Below are 18,110 nucleotides of genomic sequence, written 5' to 3' on the forward strand. Positions count from 1 at the left end.
CACCATAACATACACGAGCAACGTGCCAAAACTTCATGTGATCAAGTGCTTCAGCTCTAATTTTACACACTGCCTGTGGCTTCTCGCCCTGCTCAGATTTGCACTCGGATCATTTCATTCGGAGTGTAAACATGCAATCGTGCATCGACTGTGACACATTAGCGCAGGCTGCGTGTAAACCACAAACACACAAAAAGAGCACGTGTTTCAGGAAGCTTCTGCACACTGTTTGGATGAGCCTGTCAAGTTTACAGAGAGGAAGTCCGCTCTTTAGCAATCAGCCTTTTTGAATATTTCCTGCTGCGTTCACACATATATTTCACAAATTCACTCCAAAAGAGTCCAGAAATGTTCTGGTGTTTTATGCATGTATGACAACACTGAAGCCTTTTCACAAAGCTGCTCTCCTGAATATTTCATGGAGATTCAGGCCGACTGGCCCTGACAGGAGGGACCATCCCTGTCTGGGGGGGGGGGGGGCTCTTTGCACACAGTTAACTCTGCTTGATGAAAACATCATGGAATCTGTAGATTTGTTTAAAAAGAGCTTCATTTTAAAATGTGAAGCGGGCAGGTGACGTCTCTCCTGAGATTTCTATCCAATAGGATGCTTGCTGCCGCCCTGATTGTTCCTTCTGCCTGCGATGAAAGCCAATATGTGGATAACAGCAGAAATGAAACTCCAAAAGTAACTTGAAGTGTCATGGTGCCTTTTAGTGTCATATTACTGCAGTAAATATGAAGTGAACTGCAGCCATTTTGAAAGCTGCCACATCTGTTTGCTCTGCTGGCACCCAGCCACTACACTGGGAAATAACTGGAGTGCATCATATCAGCTGTAAATAGAGCTTTGAATGTGTGTGCTCTCAGAGGAGCTGCAGTCGTCCTCCATCAACAGTCTCTTTCATCTCCATTCATGTCACTTCTCTTTTAGCCAGCAGTCCAAAAAACAAACTGAGAACAGCACTGGAAGAAACACGACTTGTTTGTGATTTCTTTATAAACAGAAGATGAAAAACAGTGGAGTGCCAGCGGTCAACATCAAGAGTGCGGGACAGATACAATCAGCAGCTCACGGCGAATGGAGTCACAGCGGATGAGAGTGGAGCTGAGGCCTCTTAACAGCAGAGCGGACGCACCCTGGAGGCAGTGAAGCTGCTGACTGTGAATTATTGAAAATGTGATATTAAACTAAGGGTGCTGCGTGAGTTTACTGGGTCAAGGCCTCTGTGTGTAAAATCTCATAAAGATCATAAATACATCATCAGTCAGAAAAGCGAATCAGTCTGAGGAGAGAGAGAGAGAGAGAGAGAGCGGTGTATTAGAGTATTATAAAACAGGTCAGGAGGTGCCAGAAGAAGAAGGCCTCTACTATCTCTCTCTCTCTCACACACACACACACAGCAGGCCACATCTCAGTGAGGATGGATTAGCATATCAAAGCTGTGTCTCTCCTGTGGGGTCGGCTGTACTGAAGACGTGGGTCTCATCCTCGCGCCTGAATGAACAAAGACGAGCTAAGTGGCACGGGGAGTTGTTTAGGATCCCACTGAGACTCTAAGGCTTTGGTCAGAGCAAATTCTTGTCTGCTTTTCCATCATCATCACCTGTACAGATGAGACTCATGTGTGAAAAGCTGTTTTACAGAGTCGGCATGCATGCGTCTCTTTTTCCAACCTCTTGAGTCACCACCGGCCGTCCAGGGATAAGAGCTGTGATTTCTCCTCTCTCCTGCGTTCTCCTCTGACACCTCGGCTGACTGCACAGGTCAAGAAGCTCTACCAAGCCCTTTAGCTCCTCCTCCGTTAGCTGTTAGCTTCACTGTTTCACTTCAGTAAAAGCGAGATGACGGACAGGTTAGGGATGTGCGTTCAGTCTGTGAGCAATCAGACAACGTCACACTTTCTAGTCAGCACTACAAGTGCTAACCTTTTCAGTAATATTTGTATTCCAGGGTCTGAAATTCACTTTTTTGACTCCGGCTCAGGTGGCAGGTAGATGAAAAAAATCACCGGCCAAACATTTTAAACAGCCGAAATGACAAATAGTGTTTATGTGTCACATGCACATCTGTTACTGTACATTTCACTGAGAAAGCATTATGTTCTGTTGAATCAATCACAGGGTGAAGTCACACATTCAATCATCTCATCACAGCAGCAAACTGAGAAATAGAAACATATTTGCTTTATTTTCTAAATAAAGCATTCATTACAGGACGGATGTAGGAGAAGACGTGTTCTTGAGTTCTTTGAGTTTCAGCAGTCAAAGATCTGGCTCTGGTTCCAGGGGAGAACCAACCCCCAGGTCAGGTCTACAAGAAAGAAGGGCGTACGTCCGGGGCTGGTGGCGGGGTTTCATGAGTAAAGTAGAAGCATGCAAAACGTTGTTGTGACCACCTCAGTGACAGAGCAGCAGAGACTTGTCATCACAGATCAGCCCCCACACATAGAATTATCCTGCTTTCAAACACGTGTTGGGAGCAATGGTAGAAGAGAAGCGGTGTAAGCCCATGTTGTGTTTTTGGAGCTTCATAACAAAAGTAGAGCTCAGATTTGCTCTTGTATTACCGTCTTCATGTTCAAAATATTTTGAGCTTAAAGAAGCTTTCTGCATTTTGTCTTCCTCATTCTTTTAAATGTCACTCAAACGCTCTTCTGAAGCGCTTTGAGATGTCTGTGTGTTTGAAATGTGCTGTATAAATAAATCTGCCTCGTCTTCTAACAGCTCAGTGTGTGATGGATCAGACCTGAGAGAAATCTTCTGTAGCACTAACACAGAAGAGGAGGATTTATTAACAGATTTTAAGTAGCCTACGGCTGGACGACATCTTTTCTATAAGCCTGAGTGCCGTCCCCCGTGTGTCCCTGCAGGGGGCGCTGGAGTCCCCCGTGTGTCCCTGTAGGGGGCGCTGGAGTCCCCCGTGTGTCCCTGCAGGGGGCGCTGGAGTCCCCCGTGTGTCCCTGCAGGGGGCGCTGGAGTCCCCCGTGTGTCCCTGCAGGGGGCGCTGGAGTCCCATGTATGGCGGTCTTTAAATGCTGTCTCAGGCTAACTTTGAGTCAAGCTAACGATGTTGTTGAAGCATGGTCATCATTTCACCTGTTCCTTCATCAAACAGGTGACATGTCATCATGCTGAGGGAGAACTCATCAGCTGAACTGAAGTCTTGAACATGAGCTGATAAACTTATATTCTTCTTCAAAGTATGCTGCTTCGTAAAGTGGCACTTTAAGAAAACGTGACTAATCAAATGAAGGACAATCAGATCAAGTACTCAGTCTGATTGGTTTTAAAAGGCTCTTATTGCCTTATCTGACTAATTATTCAAGGACTGAGCACAGCGCTCTTTTTGAATGACATACAGCTCTGTGAAGTGGAGCCATTTTACAGACAGAGCAGATCACAAGTGGACCCTCGGCAGAGCAGCCATCACCCTCTGAGCACATGTCCGGGACACTTTTCTTTCCTGGTTAAATAAAGGTTTAAACAAATAAACATGCTAGCGCACGCACTCCTTCAGTCCCAGTAAAGAACGTCTTCCTTACTGTCTCCTGTTGAAGCGTCCTGTGAGTCCAAGATGCCCGATTCCTGAAGTGAGCGGATGCAGGAGTCGACCAGCTCCAGGCCTGTGGTCAGCTCCTCCTCGATGTCCTTCTGTCCATCTGCACCCACAGACAAACAGAGTTAAAACAAGACAGACGTTCATGTCCAATCTATCGAGAAAAAAAAACACAAACAGATGACAGACAGGTCAGGTCAAGATGAAAACCTGAGAGCTCATCCAGAAACAGGTTTCCGTAGCGTCCCCTTGTACATGGACACGGGGCCGTTTGTCTGTCACAGTCAGGCCGTTAACATGCCCAGCTTCTCCAAGTGAGAGCGGTCTGCCAAGACGGATCAAACCTATCTGAGGAGCAACATTAATCTCTCAGCGAGGTGGAGGGAGAGACGGTAATAGAGGAGGCCTGAGTGAGAGGATTTAGGAGGCGGACTTTTATTGACTTGGGCCGAAATAATTGCTGACTAATGATGTTGATGCTCTCAGTGCATCATCTCTGCAGACAGAGACTTTCCTACTGTAGAGATTCTGATTTTTAACTCTGCAATGATTTGACGAGATCCACAACAAGAACCAATCATGCGCTCTGTCTCAGAAGGGATTTGGTCTTTTGAGGCCTGCGGCTGATGGAAGTAGAGCACAGCTGACACTGAAAGACTTCAGGATGAACCGTTTACTGCAAAAAGTTTAATCTTCACTTTGTTGGCCAACCCTGCACAAGCTGCACAGCGCACACAGCTCCGTGTTAGTGACAGACAGAGAGAGCTCGCCGTCACTGGTGGCGCCCGTCGTCTGCTCTTTTTGTCACTCAAAGCGCTCTCTTTGGAAAACAGTTCAACTGTTTGACATCGTCTTCATGTTTCCTTGGTGATATTTCGTCTGTAGCCTAGCAACAATGAGCGCTGGTGAGAAGCGCTCTGAAATGGATAGTGAACACTTTGAAACCATTTATTTTTTTATTTGAATTGAATTTAAACGTCCAGCACAAAGAGTGTCGCATGTGAACACAGAGACGAGTCTTCATGTGACTTTCATATGATCAGGATGTCACACTTCCTTCTTTCTGGAATCACTTCCTGTTTGTCCCATAAACAGCTAAAAGCTGTCTTCATACAGTTTGACTGAGCGCTAGAACAAGGATGCATCAATCCTTTGCTGCTGCTTGATGGAGGATTGTTACAGCGGAGAGCAGAGTAATACGCTGAGTCAGCAACGTGCAGAGCTGGACGGCAAACAATGGAGGAGGAGATGAGATGCACTGAGGAAACATTACCTTGGTTGTTCCAGCGGAATTTCTCGTCTGCTGAACTGCAAGAGACAAAGAAGAGAAAATAAAGCAGGTTAGATAAATACATCATGTTAACACCACCTCTGCTGTGTTTCCTGTCAGCCACACGCTGCCTTTGGAGGGCTTTTTCAACGTATACCATCAGTGGAAAAAAAAACTTCATGCACAATTAACCACTGTGATCCAGCGTCCTGTGCGAGCTCTCTCACGTCTCCTGAATCGTCTAGGATTTTAAAGACCTTTCAGCGTGCTCTTTGTTTCCTCTTTACGTCTGTTCTCAGCTGTGAATAATGGAGGCTGAAGCTGAAGAGAGCAGCTCTTTTAAAGTCTCCTGCCCTCAATAAAGGACGTGTTATGTAGTAGCTGTAACATAATGATTTACAAGGAGAAGCCCAGGTGGACGGTTTTGTTTCAGCAGCCTGCAGCCTCTCGGATATATGTTCAATACGGTTCACTTCATTCTCTGCTCATTCTTCAGCTGCAGGCTTCACCTGTTACACCATTTATACACCAGGACCCGCTGTTATGTCCTCTACCTGCACTTTGACTGACTATTCCTTTAGAAACAGTTACATGCAGCTACTGCTATAGCTAACATGAGGACGTAGGAGAGGACACATTCAAAAACCTTTATGGACAATTCAAAGGCACACAGAGCATTAAATAAACAACATTTAACCAAACGCTCAACACAGGAAATGAAGGGTCAAAGTTAAAAGACAAAATAACAAAGTCAGATACAAAAGAAGGTAAAAGTGGACAGTGATGTAAACAGACAGTATAAGCACTGTAAAGTTTATATTCATATACATGCATACATACATAGAGCTCTGTGCAAGTAGGCTTATACTAAAGAACAAAGTGATAGTTGTGACTGCAGGTGTCAAAGATGAGCCTGGAGAACACAGTGAAGATCAAAAGAAGGGACCTTTAATCTCTCTTCTATGCTGACTTTGAGTTGATGTGGACTCTATGACAGCCCAGCAGGGCCTACGTGGACGTGCACGGTGTGTTACAGTCGGAGGACCAACATGGGAGGTGTATTGAAGAAATGATGCTACTCTGGCACTTTTTTGTTGCCATGGTATCAGAGCAGCTCGCTGCCGGCACAGCGTCAACAATGCAGGTGGATTAAAAACATTAGCCCGCATGCTAAAACACCGAGCTACATACAGATCTCATCAACCTTCAGGGACACATCAGATCACTTCCATAATGACACATTCAAAGGCTTACACTCCTCGTGGGAGAGACGGAGCCACACTCGAGGTTAAAAACATAACATAGGGTAAAGTCATCATCATGAACTTGAAGAATAGGAGTTACCTGCGTCTGTTACCTAACGCCTCTGTATGCTACTCACTCCCTGCAGACACACAACAGATGCTATTAAATCATCCCATTGATTCCCTCCACTCTGTGTGTGTAGGTGTGTGTGTGTGTGTGTGTGACGGATGGCGTGGGGGAGCCAGGCGCTACATGTTAATGGGGCCCTGTGTCAGCAGGGCAGACTCCTCGTTCATCAGACGTTATTATACCAAACAAAACACCTGCACGTGCATACACACACACATCTGCTACAAAAAGAACACACACACACGTGCGTCACAGTAAGCCAGCAGTGTGTGTTTATGTGACACGTACAGCCTGAACAGGGCAGGATTAATATCTGGGTCAGACCTGATGCTGACAGAGTCTGGATCAATGTTTTTCTTAAAGGGCAACACAGCCTGCTCCTCACTGTCTCTCTCTGTGTTTGCATGAGTCCAAATGTTGTTTAAAAAATGCCTGAAAGGAGGTGAATGTGGGTCATGTATGAGGCCAGTGGTGTGATGGTGGAGGGGCTGGAGCATGAATGAGTAAAGAGGGTTTTGTGTCTGAACTCAGGGGAAATGTCATGACTATAAACAGAGCTGAGACAGAAGAACAAGATCACTGTGTGAGAGGCTGAACAGAACACTTCTTAAATCTCACACAGTTTCTATTGGAGCATGAATGTGAGGACGTGATCACAGGGTTTAAATTCTACTTCTTAACACTTATAATTAAATGATAAATTATAAGTCATCTGTGTAGAGAGATGATGACTCTGTGATCATGAAGGAAACATGCTGTGTTGAAGCTGCGTCTGACAACAAAGCAGCAGCCAGTATGTCCTCCTTCTAACTTTAGATTCTGCTCCTCAATGCTCTGGATTTGATTGGACCAGAGAAGGTAGGCGGGGCTTTGAAGGCCGTTTTGGACGCCCCTGGGTTTGTCAGATATGAGAGCAGTTATCAGGTGAACAGGTGTTGCAGCGATGGAAGCGGGCAGTGGAACTGCTTCAGATAGAAGTGATTGTACCCGAGCTAAAAAGCCTCTGCATGTTTCTAATAAGCTCCAGCAGCAGAAAGCTGCTCAAACTAGGATCAATGTTGGAGATGCTTTTGAAACATGGAGAGAGGTTAGAACGCAGAAAGCTTTACAGACCCATGCAGAGCTGGCTAAACACTGAAGCTACAGTGTCCACCACATGCAGAGCTGGCTAAACACTGAAGCTACACTGTCCACCACATGCAGAGCTGGCTAAACACTGAAGCTACACTGTCCACCACATGGTGACCTGTGAGGAAGAGGAGGGGGGAGACAGCTCTCTGTGATGATTAGAGTTTATACTGCAGTACACATTGGTGTCCACTTGGGGTCAGAGTTATGTATTAGTCCTTTAAGTTCATGATTACTACTGTTGGTGTAAAGTCATTATTCTGTTTGTGTAGATCAGCGAGTCACACAAGATTTTATTTGATTAAAATTGCAACATCACTTCATTCACTGATTCATCCTTCTTGCAACGGTACGCTCAATGTGGCGATTGTTCTAATAACAGACATGAGCATTACATCTTTTTTGATGAAATGTGATTCTGACAGTATGGCTTATTAAATGTTCATATTATTATGATAACTGTTTGTTTTTGCTGATGAGGAAAAGAGAACCTGTTGATTTCCTATAATGCACTGTTTATTATTTATTAATGTTTATTTTTATTTTTGCCTGATTGAAGAAACGAGACGAGAGAAAATAAAAACAATGGTACAGCCTGTTAACTCTACCTAAAAGCTTTTATTAAGCGTATTTAATAAGTGTATATGTTTTCAATAACACATTAATGAAACAAAATGGCTGGTTTATTCAAGGTAAATGAAAATATATAGGTGATGCAGAAATGTGGATGAAAATAGTCATGAATGTTAATTTATGCAAAATTGTGCTTCTCTCACAATGTATATCTATTTATAGACCTATTGTGAGTTGGGTCTCGATGGTTTGTCATTTTCAACCGAAGGTCGAACGGTAATCATTCAAATAGTTGTGTTGAACGTCATTTGTTCAGTTGATCAACTTTTTGAATTGACATTTTTAGAGCCATGCTACTCGTCAAAGCTCGACTGTGACGATGATTAGGGAGAATAAAACCAAAATAAACATCTTATATGTTAGCATGCAGACATTTCCTTAAAGACAAAGCAGAGCTGAGACTTGATGACACCATGGTAGTGTTTGACTAAGAACACAGGTGGGCCACAGTCTATTTGACAGGATGTCTGTGTACCAAAGGAAATCCATTTGGTAGCTGTTGATTGGTTCCTCAGGTAACCAAGATGGTCCCCTTGAAAAACCTTCAGAATGATCTTCTGAGCAACATCAATGGTTTCACCAAATCTTGTTGAAAAGAGTCAGATAGTTGTCCAGTTGTTGAAGTCAGACCCATCGGAGAAGTGACGGGAGTGATGCATGCTCTGATGACCATGAATGTCACTTCACATCTGATAGAAATCCCACCACTAGTGATTTAATGGTTGGATTCAAACCAGTAGAGACACTGTTGTGGCCTTTCAGTCCGGAGCACGGTGATGGTCTGACTCTCTGCACAGGATGATGGTCTTTTTGTTTTTTCATCTTGTGGGTTTGAACGTCATCACTTCAGGTTCTTTGGGTTGAACCCGCTGATGCAGACTTCTTTCTTTTCAAATAAAAGTGGACTCTATCCCCCCCCCCTTCCTTTCTAGACACACGAGCAGCCCTCCTCCTCCTCCTGGCCAGCAGGTACCTCTGATGTCTGAAACAGAGAGCTGCTGTTTTCTCCCATCCAACCTCTAGGACACGCCAACGGGACGTGACAGTGTAATCAGTGGACCGAGAGGAAATTAATGACAGTGTGATCAACTGGCCTGCTGCAGGTCACGCCGTGGAACGGCACTTCATCAACGCTAACGATATAATGCTGAGTGCATGTGCAGGTGGAAGGCCATCGATGATGTGCTTGCTGATTTGAACTGAAAAACAAAAGCAGCAGAGCGTTGAGATGTTCTGTGGTGATTCTCATCCTCAGAGGCTACTGGTGCTCCAAATCTAACATGTTACATAATCCCAGCATCACAAGTGAAGGACGCAGAGAGGCTGAGCAACAAGTGCCTCTGGCTGCCTCTCAACCAACCAGAGACTGGCTTCACAAATGTGATGATAACAGGAAAGCATCTTCCTCCCATTGGTCTCAGAGAGAGGAGCTCCGTCCTCGACTTCATCTTCAAACCTTCAGATGTGATCGAGAGAAAGTGAGGAGCATTTATATCCCTCCCTCCTTCTACACATCAATGAAATGAGCAAACAGAGTCAAACATCGGACGTCATGTCCATGCAGGTTACTGATTCTGCACAATGTTCAAACCTGATCACTTCTTAGAAAGGATTTATTCCAACATCGTTCCCCAGCAGAGGGAATCTCACTCAGACACTCAAACCCTGTTTCAGGAGAAGGTCTCCCTTTGTGCAGCTGTTACCTAACTATGTGTTACTTCTACAAGCTGTACTCTGCATACTAAACCAGTGAGCACGTCATCAGCTGCAAGCCGTCAGAGCTGGTGTAAGAACTATGTCTTATTGATATTTGTGGAACTTCAGGCTTTTTGTCTTTATTCTCTCTCCAGTGATTGAGCGTGTGATGTGTTTGCTTTGCTGATTTCAAAGACTTGTACAGTTAGACTGGGTTATAAAAACATGGACCGATCTAAACAGGCTGTAGAAGACATCCGTTGGGTCTCCGCGGCCCGCCATGTTTGAACACAAACACATCTTTTCTATGTGTGGAGATGAAGGTGTGAAGATAAAGAGTAATAAGCAACACAAAGGCACAAGAGCCATTTACTGCAACACATGAGCTCAGTGATGACAAGTTGAGTCCGAAGCACCTCTTGTTGAAGCTGTTATTTTCAGTCCCATCAAATAGATAGGAGGCATAATGCTCTGTCATTTCAGGTAATGATCAACTCCCTTTGTACACTCTGATCTGACATTTTCAGCTGCTTGTAGAGAGTTTGTGTGGGCCATCGGGAGCTGTTCCCAAAGAACCACAGATCAAATCACTGCTCCCTGACCAGCTCCACTTAATGAGCACTCTGCTGCATGAAGGGAGGAGAGACTGTCCAGAATGGAAAGGTTAGAGAGAGACAGAGCGTGGAGAGGTAAAGTAAAGAAGACAAAGGATGCAAAGAGAGAACGATGAGAGAGCTCTTCTCAATCCAACGAGTGGAGCTATAAAGAGCGGACGCCACAGATTCATCCAGCCAATAAACACATTCTGAACCGGGTCTGTGGAATCCATCTATTTTCATGGCCAGCTTATTATCTGCTGTCTGTGCTGACCGCAACAAGCACACTGTGAGCAGGATGATCAGCCGTCTGCAGGAAACTCTCCAAGCCTCCTGTACTCCATCTGACAGATTTATACAAGGTGGATTTATCTCTTCTAACAGACGGATCCCTTCATCACGATGTGCTGGGCTTTTGTAAAGATTAAATAAAGTCTGAATGTGTCACATCAAAGTTCAGTCTGTTGGTTTCATTGCCTGACTTTGGTAAAAGGGAATTGTTCGTTGTCAACCAGCCTCGTTGACATGAAATAAGTTTCTCTCTAATAACTCACTTTTCTTATTCTCGATGTTACACTTGAACACATCACAGTGTGACACATGTCAGGTGGGCTGAGGGGAAACAGAGAGGTTCAAACTGCAGGGATAATCCTGATGAAATATGAGCCAAGACAAACATACAATATTATCATGTTGTGTCCAATCCCGTCTTTAGCACATGTCCAAACCAAACGTCCAATCAGCTGCTGTTTAACATCACTATGGCAACTCATTGTGGCCGTGAATGGCTTTTTTTCTTCTTTTCTTCTGCCCTTCTTAAATCCTAAACTGTGATTGGCTGTTAGCAGTCAGAGGCAGAACTTGTGTTGACACCAACTATTAGGAATTGTTTTGCAAAAGCTGCTGGTATTTTTACTTTACATATCAGTGGATTTGATTTGACATGTTGCACATGTTTTTCATAGACATAGGAAGGTAATGCACTTTTTGAAGTACGAGTGATTCTGAAACTTTCACCTTCTTTGTGTCATAAAATGTTCCTTTATCTCCTGTTAGATACGACTGATGAGGTACAACAGGGTCAACAGTGTTCACGGCCCTGCATGTACGTTCATCTCTCTAATGAGAGAAGAAGCACTGCACCAGATTCAGCTGATTAGCTAGAGTCCAAGCGCAGACCGTTAGCCAAAACAAAACCAAAAAAAGCGTTTGATGGAAGGACGGCAGCGTCAGGCTCCAGCTTTCATTCAGCAGCTCATCTGGAGCCACATAAACAACAGGCCGTGTCTCCAGAAGATCTTTGAGCTGTGGTTGGGCATTAGTAGATCTGTTGTCAGAGCGTTCACTTCTTTTTTGGTGTTTTAAAGACTTTTTGTGAGACGCTCGATGTCACCTTCAACAAGCGTGAGAAAACATCCAGGAGCCAATGAAACCTGCACACATTCACCTTGAATCAGACAGAAGGTGCTGGCTGTCAGAATCATCACATTCATCTGACACTAAACAGACCATCATCACGTGAGGGCTCATATCTTCACCCTGACGAGCTCAGTGTTTGGACTCCACCAAATCCTGATATCATTCACTCATACCGAAAAATAACATAGATTACTATTATGGGATGCATGGTGGACATGAAGCAGACTGACTGAGACCGAGAGCTGCAGCTTCAGGTCTCATGACGTCGAGCCTCTAAAAAAAATACAATAAAAAATAAATTAATAATAATAATAATGATAATAATAATTGAACAATAATAAAATGCAGCTTTGTGCACTTGTAGCAGCTCTAAAATAAGTACAAGCATGCAGGATTAAGCTGTGGTTACACACAGAACACAAAGTGCTGACATGAGACTGATGTCTGTCTGTTAATGAGGCAGCTTCTGGACATGAATGAGTCCTTATGGAGCTGGTTTTATGAAAGGTGAAGCTTCAACAGTCCTTCAGCAGCAGAGAGAATCCGAGCGGTTTCACAGATCCTCAGAGAAAACAAAAACACACGAAAGCAAAGTAAGAGGACGCCACAGGCTGATCCTGCAGCTTATCAGACGCTCCATCAGCCCGCCCAGGGAGCAAGCCCAGAACAGCTACCGTGGACCCTTAATTACAGCCTGGGCAGGAAGATGGAGGAGCCCTGTGTGCTCAGTAACAACGTGCTTTATCTCGTTTGATGTGATTGTGCATTATGTTGGAACAATAGCTAAATCTTCCTGCTTTGTGCAGGAGACTTCAGAGACGGCTGTACACGGTGTCATAGGAGAGGAGACAGTTCAGAGAGTCACCTGGAGAGGACTGCATGATACAGGGGGGCGGTGATGTTGTCATGAGGAGGAAAATGACACGCCGAGCACAAGACAGTCAAAGCAATGAAAGCTCCTGGTCAGAGTTTCTTCACAGAGACAACATTAAGGTTCCTCTGTGAGGAGATATCTGCAGCACTTCTCAGGAGGCGTGAGCCAATCCCAGCCTTTGTTGAGGTACAACATTTGTCCAACTACACAATGTCTGTCACAGTAAATGCATCTTTGCTGAGGTTTGCTTTGCTAAATTCAAAAAGGATTTTTTTGAATTTAGCTTTAAGGAGCTACTAGTGCAAATAAAAGCTGGCAGCAGACAGTCGTCTGCACACTGAAGCGCTGCGGCTGGCTGCGGCTGGCTGCGGCTGATAATGTCTTTTTGGGACAATTCTGTGGCTTGTTTAATAAAAAGCTCAGCATGAGCCGGCCGGCCCGCAGCAGGGAGAGCCAAGGTGAAGATCAGACTTTGGTTTGGGTCTGATGTTCAGGAAGTGAGACGAGGTGGAGGAGAGCGTCTTTTTCCTCCCCTCTGCACAGAGAGGAGCAGCAGACCCTCTGAAGCCAGTGATTAAAGCCCAGCAGCTCACACGTCCACATGCTCTAGACAAATGGTTTAGAGAGAGAAGAGGGAAGCAGAAGTCTCCTGTGACCCACTAAATTGGTCAGATTGACTTCCCAGTCTGCCAGTGTAGGAGGCGGCCATTTTGACTCAGGGCCAGGAGTTAAATGCGAGGTGAGGGGAAGACATGTTGGGTCTCTGTGTGAGACCGGACGCTCTGTCCAGATCCACTCATGTTCCTGGGACGGCTTCGATAAATCCTCCATGTGTTCAAAAGTCTCACACGGCGCTGAGAGAAGTGAGAGCAAATCTGTTTTGACACTCGTCATGTCTGATTGGCACATCTCTCTCATGGTGCTGTTGAGCTTTCTTTCTACACACAACAATAAAAACACAACCTTCTTCTTCCCCACAGAGAGTCTCAGAGAGCAGAGAGCCACGTCTCTGTGAGCCCAGCGTCGTCCAATCAAAACCTCAGCACTCCTCACACACCCCCACCTCCCTTTTTTCAGAGATCAAGGGCGGAAATATTGAGCTATAAATAAGAGCGCCTGTCAATAGACTCCCATGTGGATGATTGCCCAGGAGGCCTTTGTTAGAGGAGCAGCTGGAATCACAAATCTTTCATGTACCACGTGCTGTCTTCTGGTGGCCTCATAGAGATGAGAACATGCTTCTTCACATAACTTACATCAGACCAGAGTAAGAACCTTAACATTACAAGAGAAACACATGATATGTATAAATGTCTGACAGAAACACAGGGATGTATGAGAGAGTTTTAAAAAACACGACCATATAGCGTTAGAATTTTTTTTTTACTTTACACAGTAATACAATGAAAAACTAACGTGATTCAGCGTGATTCAACGTGATTCAGCACGATTCAACGTGATTCAACGAGATTCAACGTGATTCAGCACGATTCAACGTGATTCAACGAGATTCAACGTGATTCAACGAGATTCAACGTGATTCAACGTGATTCTGCGTGATTCACCACGATTCAGCGTGATTCAGCAGGATTCAACGTGAATCAACGTGATTTAACAGGATTCAACGTGATTCAACGTGATTCGGTGTGATTCAACGTGATTCAGCGTGATTTAACAGGATTCAACGTGATTCAACGTGATTCAGCACGATTCAACGTGATTCAGCACGATTCAACGTGATTCAACGTGATTCAGCAGGATTCAACGTGATTCAACGTGATTCAGCACGATTCAACGTGATTCAACGAGATTCAACGTGATTCAACGAGATTCAACGTGATTCAACGTGATTCTGCGTGATTCACCACGATTCAGCGTGATTCAGCAGGATTCAACGTGAATCAACGTGATTTAACAGGATTCAACGTGATTCAACGTGATTCGGTGTGATTCAACGTGATTCAGCGTGATTTAACAGGATTCAACGTGATTTAACAGGATTCAACGTGATTTAACGTGAGTCAATGTGATTCAACGTTATTCAGCATGATTCAACGTGATAGAGCGTGATTCCATGTGATAGAGCATGATTCAACGTGATTCTGCGTGATTCCACGTGATTCACCACGATTCAACGTGATTCAGCAGGATTCAACGTAATTCAACGTGATTCAACGTGATTCAATGTGATTCAACGTGATTCAACGTGATTCAATGTGATTCAATGTGATTCAGCAGGATTCAACGTGATTCAATGTGATTCAGCAGGATTCAACGTGATTCAATGTGATTCAACGTGATTCAACGTGATTCAATGTGATTCAATGTGATTCAGCAGGATTCAACGTGATTCAGCAGGATTCAACGTAATTCAACGTGATTCAACGTGATTCAATGTGATTCAACGTGATTCTGCGTGATTCACCACGATTCAACGTGATTCCACGTGATAGAGCGTGATTCAACGTGATTCTGCGTGCTTCACCACGATTCAGCGTGATTCAGCAGGATTCAACGTGAATCAACGTGATTTAACAGGATTCAACGTGATTCAACGTGATTCGGTGTGATTCAACGTGATTCAGCGTGATTTAACAGGATTCAACGTGATTTAACAGGATTCAACGTGATTTAACGTGAGTCAATGTGATTCAACGTTATTCAGCATGATTCAACGTGATAGAGCGTGATTCCATGTGATAGAGCATGATTCAACGTGATTCTGCGTGATTCCACGTGATTCACCACGATTCAACGTGATTCAACGTGATTCAATGTGATTCAACGTGATTCAACGTGATTCAATGTGATTCAATGTGATTCAGCAGGATTCAACGTGATTCAGCAGGATTCAACGTGATTCAGCAGGATTCAACGTAATTCAACGTGATTCAACGTGATTCAACGTGATTCAATGTGATTCAACGTGATTCAACGTGATTCAATGTGATTCAATGTGATTCAGCAGGATTCAACGTAATTCAACGTGATTCAACGGGATTCAACGTGATTCAACGTGATTCAATGTGATTCAGCAGGATTCAACGTGTTTTAGCATGAGCTGAAAACAGCGCCATGCTGTCACTGCTGGTGACATTGACATTGAGAGGTGGTGTCAAAAAAAATGGCGGAATGCATTTTGAACAGGACAGACTTCCAGGGATTTGAAGGAAAAAAGAACAGGTGACGAAAGGAAAAACTCGTCTTCTGGGTGTGTGTGTCCCGTTCCCTGCTGCCTCAGAGAGGACGAGGTGATACGTGACTCGGCCCATCTGCACTAACAGTTAAATTCTGACTCCTGGTGGTAGAGGCTGCTATGTTGACCATCAGAGGTAACGAATCCCATTCATTCGGTTACATTGCTTACCCAAGGACACATCGGACATGCTGCTCACAGGAGGTGGGGATCAAACCCTCGACCTTTCGGTTGAGAGACAACGACTCTACCACAGCTGTTGTTAGCGTTAGCTTTATACTGTTATTTTTTCAGAAGTCAAATCAGTGTGTTGGCTTTGGCTCGGTGCTCACACTGTACACACGCCATCAGAGGCCATGAGCCAGCTCTCCTTATCGGCATCGATCGGCTCCAGCAGCGCCACTTCACTGGATGGCTGACTTCCAGAGCCAAATTAAGGAAAACATCAGTTTGGGGCCAAAATGGCCGACCGCTCTACTTTCATTCCCCTCTGTGCAGCTGCAGCATCACACGTGTGTTTAAGGAACGAAGTGAAAGCAGTTCACGTCACAGAGTGGAGTTTCAGCTGTCCCACTGAGGATGTGGCAGTTAGCACAAGTCACCTGTTTACAGGTTTGTATTTTAGACAGCAGAGAGGATTTTCTTTCTCCTGTGAAAACTGGTTGACCTCCAGGACGCTCATCACTACTTCAAATTGATGACTAGTATTTTTCATAGTCTGTGGCTCTCCGTCTCACAGACGCACACACTGGTGAAACAGGATGGGCGGAGCTGATGAAGAAGGCGTGTCCAAACAGAGCATCGTTTTGATCTAAGAACTGCACAGTTTGTTTGTTGTTTACTCCAGTCTGCAGCAGTTCAGACTTCTTGTCTGGTGTGTCAGCATGTATCTGTGTTCTTGTAGTGCCTGTGTGTGTGCCTGTGTGTGTGTGTGTGTGTGTGTGCCTGTGTGTGTGTGTATGTGTGTGTGTGTGTGTGTGTGCCTGTGTGTGTGTGTGTGTGTGTGTGTGTGTGTGTGTGTGTGTGTGTGTGTGTGCCTGGACTAAGACGGTTTTCATCAGGGCTGAGCTGTGACAGTTCTGTCTCCGTCCTGCTGGCAGATCAATAATAGAGTCACACAATACTTGGCTAACACTGGGATCTAGTTAACATGCACACACACGCATGCACACACACACACACACACACGCATGCACACACACACACACACACCACACACACACACACACACACACACACACACACACACACACAGGCGGGTGTGGCAGACTGAGCCTGTCTGTGACGGTGGAGGATATTAGGCTTATTAGGAGTGTCTGGGTCTGAGAGTGACTCATGCTCACTCAGTGTGTGTTTGCGTGTTAGCAGGTTAAAAGAGCTTAACACCCCCCCCCCCTCCTGGCTCATCTTCTTATTCATTCCTTCTCCAGTCTCCCATAAAAACTAGTCTGCTTTCCAAACTGACATGTGACCAAACAGCATGGTTTGTCTGTCCAGCCACAAAGTAAGGAGACGATGCTTCGGCTAAAACAAGGCAGCAGAAAACAGAAACACCTTCAGCATCTGAACAACACTTCAAACCAAAGTATGATGATCAAGAGGCAGCACATGGAAGTGCACATTGATTTCCCATCATGCCTCACTCTGCGCTGCATCAAGCCGCTGATCTGTGCGAGCCGGGCACAGATCACTGACCTTCTCTCTTCCCTCTGCTCCACATTTCCCTCCATGCGATCAATACGTAGAGTTCAGTGTGGATCACAGCCAGCGCCTGTGTTTCAAATGTAACCCTCATCCTCTTCGCTGTTTCCTCTCGCTGCCTGATCCATATGATGAACGCCGTCTCAGGTCCACCCCTGTCATGGCCGAGCAGCCCGATCAATGCAGCTTTTAAAAAGGGCCGTCCTTCTCACCTACATCATGAGAACAACGCCATCGTCATCCTTACACGCTGTGTATTTCTCTGTTTCTAAAAGACACGGGTAAGACTGCAGTGCTGCTGAGTTGAAAGGAGAGAATCGATGTTTTCCAATAACATCAGAGACAAACACAGACATTATTCAGTGAGTCATGAGCGCACGGCCTTGATGTCTCTGCAGGATTTGATTAGTCCTTTCTAACACATCTCTTCTTTCTCATTTCCTTTCATCAAAACTTTCCTGTCTTTCTCAACTTTTCCAAATACCAGCTGCTTCAGCCGAGCTCTGCTCAGCATCGGGAGGACAATTCGTGGCCTTTAACCAAACACGGGCACGCTCCTCATCCATGCACGACGACGACAACGCCATTCAGAGGCTGGCATTTGGAGAGGAGCGTGAAATGTGATTGTGGGTGAAGCAGTTTATGATTGAAAGAGAGAAGTCTCT

At 44.9% G+C, this 18,110-nt stretch overlaps 1 protein-coding gene across 5 annotated transcripts in view; it reads right to left on the reverse strand.

Annotated features, from left to right (window-relative positions):
• ctnnd2b (catenin (cadherin-associated protein), delta 2b) overlaps positions 1–18,110 on the reverse strand; it is a 118,635-nt gene that overhangs the window by 45,579 nt on the left and 54,946 nt on the right. For all 5 annotated transcript variants that reach the window (XM_079348384.1, XM_079348385.1, XM_079348382.1 and 2 more), the window contains exons 4-5: positions 4,833–4,867; positions 3,546–3,662 (exon numbers count right to left, since the gene is read on the reverse strand). In XM_079348384.1, coding sequence (XP_079204510.1) covers positions 3,546–3,662; positions 4,833–4,867 — 152 coding nt within the window. The remainder of the gene's footprint in view (positions 1–3,545; positions 3,663–4,832; positions 4,868–18,110) is intronic.

The sequence above is a fragment of the Symphodus melops genome (assembly GCF_947650265.1).
Source record: "Symphodus melops genome assembly, chromosome: 7".
Lineage (NCBI taxonomy): Eukaryota > Metazoa > Chordata > Actinopteri > Labriformes > Labridae > Symphodus > Symphodus melops.